This window comes from Chanos chanos, chromosome 12 (assembly GCF_902362185.1).
Source record: "Chanos chanos chromosome 12, fChaCha1.1, whole genome shotgun sequence".
NCBI lineage: Eukaryota > Metazoa > Chordata > Actinopteri > Gonorynchiformes > Chanidae > Chanos > Chanos chanos.
The window spans coordinates 4,752,259-4,757,258 of NC_044506.1; the positions used below are offsets into that span (position 1 = coordinate 4,752,259).

The 5,000-nt window shown below is 40.3% G+C and overlaps 2 protein-coding genes across 4 annotated transcripts in view; both read left to right on the forward strand.

Annotated features, from left to right (window-relative positions):
- ngly1 (N-glycanase 1) overlaps positions 1 to 2,500 on the forward strand; it is a 7,912-nt gene extending 5,412 nt beyond the window's left edge. Inside the window, exons 10-12 of the mRNA XM_030789008.1 lie at positions 337 to 525; positions 1,124 to 1,301; positions 1,916 to 2,500. Of these exons, the coding sequence (XP_030644868.1) occupies positions 337 to 525; positions 1,124 to 1,301; positions 1,916 to 2,091 (543 nt within the window). The 3' untranslated portion in view covers positions 2,092 to 2,500. The remainder of the gene's footprint in view (positions 1 to 336; positions 526 to 1,123; positions 1,302 to 1,915) is intronic.
- An 892-nt stretch (positions 2,501 to 3,392) lies between these two features.
- Positions 3,393 to 5,000, forward strand: part of top2b (DNA topoisomerase II beta) — a 32,057-nt gene continuing 30,449 nt past the window's right edge. For 2 of the 3 annotated variants that reach the window (XM_030788780.1, XM_030788779.1), the window contains exons 1-2: positions 3,393 to 3,434; positions 4,981 to 5,000. The exon at positions 4,981 to 5,000 is cut by the window's right edge and continues 175 nt beyond it. In XM_030788780.1, the coding sequence (XP_030644640.1) occupies positions 3,393 to 3,434; positions 4,981 to 5,000 (62 nt within the window). The remainder of the gene's footprint in view (positions 3,435 to 4,980) is intronic. The other variant, XM_030788781.1, reaches the window with a different exon arrangement.

Below are 5,000 nucleotides of genomic sequence, written 5' to 3' on the forward strand. Positions count from 1 at the left end.
GTCACATTTTGCGTATATGTTCTTTTAAAGGAATGAACTCCAGTCAAAGAGTCAGAAGCCGTAGCAGAACAGTAAGGCAAAGTGAATGGTTTGGAAATAGCGCCCTCTTGTGCATCCCACTGGGCAGTACACCCAACTGTTAGGAGTGTGTCCTTTGTCGTCTAAGCATCTGCTCAGTGTCAAGTAGTGTCGAACTTTACAGACATCTTACAAATGCAGTTGCTCAACTTGCAGTACAAAAAAAAAAAAAAGTCTACGTCAGAGCGTATTGTACCCCGTGTAAAATGTCACTTCTCGGTCCTCTCCACATGAATGGTCTTTTCTTTGTTTTGCCAGAAAGCAGAGGAATTTGTGTTCGTTCCCACGGATACAGAGAAGCGAGGGAAAGTGTTCCATCTTCGGTATAATGTGACCACAGACTGTTACTGCAGAGTGCACAATGGCTCGCAGACCATTTCGGGCTGGAGCAGTGTGGTGTGGAGGAAGGACTCGGTCTTCAGAAAGGAGGAGAATGATTGGCACATGGTTCGTTCCTCATCTCCTCTCTTCACACTGATTTTGTTTTGGTTTTTTTTAGCTGTTTTTAGTTGATTTGTTTATTGACTGGTAATTGCTAACGATCTATATTACTACTATATTGTACTACTTATTTCTATAACCGATCTGTATTACTCTATATTACTACTCTATACTCTGTATTACTACTGTATACTATTTAATAGTACTCCTTTTTTTTCTCTCCTCCCTGGTTATTGACACACTGTATTCTTGAGGTGCACTAATGGACATATAGTTGTTGTTGAATTGTATTAAAAATATGTTTTCATGAAGCACCTGTTTAAATAACATTATGTTTTTTTATTTTACTCTTCCCATCTGCTGTTTTTGTTTTTTTCCTTTTTTTTTTCCCTTGTGTGTTTTTGTTTTTTTTTTTTAACTTAATTCTTGTGATGTTGTTTAATCGTCAGATAAAGCTCCTAAAGTAGGCAACACAGACCTTGTGTGACAGGCACATTCGAGTGTGTCAGACGTTTATAAGGGTGTTCAACAGTTTGTGTAATGATGCGTGTCTCCTTTGACAGCGCTCCTAAGCTATGTGTATTCTCTCTCTGTGTGTGTCCAGGTCTACCTGGCTCGGACGGAGGGCTCCAGCACAGGCAGAATCAGCTGGAAGTTTGACTGTGCTCCAGTGGGGATGAAGATCAAGACCGCTTCAGTCAGAGCCAACAGCCAGACCTTCCACTCAGGCTCGGTGCGCTGGACCGTCTCCACAGGCCACAACACCACAGAGCTCTCTGGAGGTATGTCTGTGTGTCTAGCGCCGAGTCGCAGAGTACCAGAGAGTCTGGCACAGCGCTTCAAACATTAGTGTTTAGAATGGGTTTCATGTATATTTAATATCCGTAGTACATGTGGGGGGGGGGGGGGGGGGGGGGAACAGAATTACCACATTGGGAGAGTTTCAGTTTTAATGCTATGGTTTGAGTTAATTTGGAAAATTCTATTAACTTACTCATGGTCAAGTTATATCTCACACTGGTTCATAATGTTTTACATAGTAGACACTGTCATTCTTGGGCACATACAAAATTTTGTTTCTAAAATCTATGTATTTTTATTTATTTATTTTTAAAAAATTAAAAATTGTACTTTTATTTATTTGTTTTAATTTTTTTTATCCCAAATAAAGGAATATAGGCTGAATCCTGCCTGTCTTTTGTTTAGGGTATAATGGTTATTTGTTAAAACCAGCACTGTTTGCATATTTTGTGCCTTGTGATGGTTACACAAAACCAGATGTATGTGAAGGAAATGCTTTTGTTGGAGACCGATAGATGCTACTTTTTTTTTTTTTTTTTTTTCTTCATTACACACTGCAAGGTTTTGTTTCTCCTCTGTGTTCCTGTATCCACAGATGGCAAAAAGCACACGGTTCCGAACGTCTCTGGGAGCACAGAACTCGTGGTGGAGGCACAGCTTAGCGGAGGAGAGGGGGAGTCGTCATGGCAACACGCTCAGCTGTTCAGACAGAGTTTAAAGGATGTTGAGGAATCTTCTTTTGAAGTCCTTGTGGAGATGGAGGATCTTTGATGACATCTGAGTGGGGATGTTTGATAGACTTCACAGATAAGGAAGTTAAAAAAAAAAAAAAAAAAGCGGGAAAGAGAAAATCTTTTGCTGCTGATGCAGAATACTGATTGGTGATGGGGATTTGCAGGTTATTGTATGTCAAATTCTGAAACAAAGCTTGCCACTCCTTTCGTGATCGCTGTCTTAATGTGGTTTGTAACTGACCTGGCTATGTTTATATATTGTCTTAAAGCACATTTTCCTGGTCAAAACAGAGATTCTAAAGCTGAGAATGATGTGGAAGTACAAAATCTGGATTTGTGTTCCGGTGTCACATTTATGTGTGTGTGTGTGTGTGTGTGTGTGTGAGAGAGGATTTGCAAACATACCCTCAAGTTATGCATGTACTTCTCATTGGTCTGTGATTCTACTTTGTGTTTCTTTTTCATTAGTTCGTTAATGGTTAGGAAATTAATTGTAAAATAAAATTAGCTGAAGACCTCTGTAAGAGGCAGTGTTCTGTAACTGTTATGGTTGATTTAAATGTATTTTTACAATAAATTAAAAATATTGGGGGGGTGAACTTGTTTTTATTTTTAACGGTCATAATCTTTTGTTCAATTCCGTTAACTGACAGGTTGGCCTGGCCGAACTAATAGTATTTTTGCTACTCAGTTTCTGCCAGTGGCCACTGTGTGTAGGAGGTGGAGAGCTGATTTATCTTATTGGAGGAAATGCCAATGGCGCCTCAGATATCTCTTATCCTATTGGTCCGGTGGAGCTGTGGGCTTGTTGCTTCAGATATCTCTAACTCTGTTGGACGACTGAAACGATGGGCGTGTCGCCGTGCGGATGGTGGAGCCGGACGGACGCAGCGACTGTGTTATTGTTTCTGAATGAAAATTCAAGGAATGGGCAAATAGTCAAGCGTTGTACAGGAATTGTAATTAAATATCCTTCCAATTTGTTGTTTTTACTTTGTTAAGACGTTATGAAACTATTTAAATACGTGTTTTTTATTGTATTTATATATTAGCAAGTTGAAAGTGTCCTTTACCGGGGCACATTAGGCCTTGTGGTAGCGCTTGTCGAGTTTAACAATAGCCGAGATACGCTCCCCTCTCATCGGCCAAACTGTTTTCACGTTATACTCTCTTGCTTAAAAAATACATAGTCGATTTTAAAACACGACGAACTGGACACTGTTTGGACGGGTCCACACGTTTGATGGGTTTATGGACAGTTTTGCTTTTTAATAAAGACCGTGGAATAATTTTTAAAACATCACCAGCCATATACATTTTTGAAGACACAATAGGAAAATGTCCAACGGCGCTGCAGGAAGCGGGGGTTTGACTTGGGTGGTAAGTAACAAATGCATAATAGGATAGTAATGAATGCATTATAATACGTCGCGTCTGTCTCAGGTGTTCTGTCATGCTATTACCTTACTTTCATCCCTCCAGAGTCTCCAGCTTGGATTAGGTTCGCTGAGCTAACGTTTGTTAGCTTAGCTTGTTAGCCGTAGTACCTCACAGTAGTTAGCGAGCCACAGAAGCTATCGCTAATGTCGTAATTCACGCAGTCGAGGAAGTAATTGTAAATACGGTTTGCTAATGCCCATTTTTTCATCTACTACCGATCAGCCAGTGGCGTTCTGGTTACTTGGCATTGTAAAATAATATCAAATTCCAGTTGCATTGTAATTTCTTGCTTGAAAAAAACGTTGAGTGCTACCCGTGGCTTGCACAGCTAGAATTAGGTTGAATTAGGCGTCACTCCGAAAGTTCTTTTGTCAACTGTGATTCATAGTTACTAGAAACTCCATACCATTCAGTTGTACGGAGTAAACAGTTTGGATCACAGCTATTTGTTCAGAACGAGATTAGAAGCTGTTGGTGGATTTGAAAGCTTAAATTTTATTTGTTTTTGAGGTACTTTTTGATAAGTTTTCTTTGGAGAAGGTCGAACTGGATTAAACCGGCAGCCATAAGAGCAGCTGGTCGCGAGACGCCGGGGTTCCAAATTTTAGGTCACACGGGATTCGACCCGAGGATTATAAATGAGCGCTCGTGACCCCTTACGATTTTGTGAAACCCCTGATTAAAAGAGTTGATGGATGGATTCGGTGCAAAAAGCCATACAAAACTCTGGCCACATACACTTCTAGGTCGTTAGGAGAGAGAGAGAGAGAGAGAGATGACACATGTTTGTAAACATTACGTTTAACCCTAAAAGAGAAAGCTGAAACCTCAGAATTTCTAATGCTTTTACTCGACAGGAAGACCACGACGTGTTCATTCACGTTTGCAATTTGTCATATGTGACATGACTATGTAGAGACCTATTCAGTTACTGAGGGAAAATGAAGGGGGAGCCCCTCGAAAGACTAAGTTGAGTCCAAAACATTAGCACTTTCTGTTAAATTAGTCATATCTGATATTGGCACTTGAAGTGTCAGAGGTTTGCAGACATGGCAATTTATTACAGTTGTTGAAGAAACTACAGTCTAAAGTTAAGTTTCATAATAGTGGGTACAATTTTTGTCTTACAGTACAGATCAGCTGGGGCAGTGTGTTTAGAGTGAGACCTGCCCGTTGTAAACCCTACTTCACTCACATGACTCATGGTGCATTGAGATTACGGTTTCAAACTGCGTTTGTATAAAGAAAGTTAACATTGGCATGGCTTTCCAGTGCTTGAAAGAGTTTGAAGATAAACCTCTCTGTCTGCTGAAACGAGATGGTTATTTGCGCTGGGCCGCAGTCTTAAAATCAGCAAGAGTTCACCAAAGGTTTTTCCAATCACAGAGTCTTTGATTCACCTGGTTTCACACAAAGACAGGGGACGTATGGGAGGAAAAACAAAAGCGCTGTTTAAACGAAGATGTGCAAATGTTTCTGATTGCAGACCCTCTTCGACAAGAACAA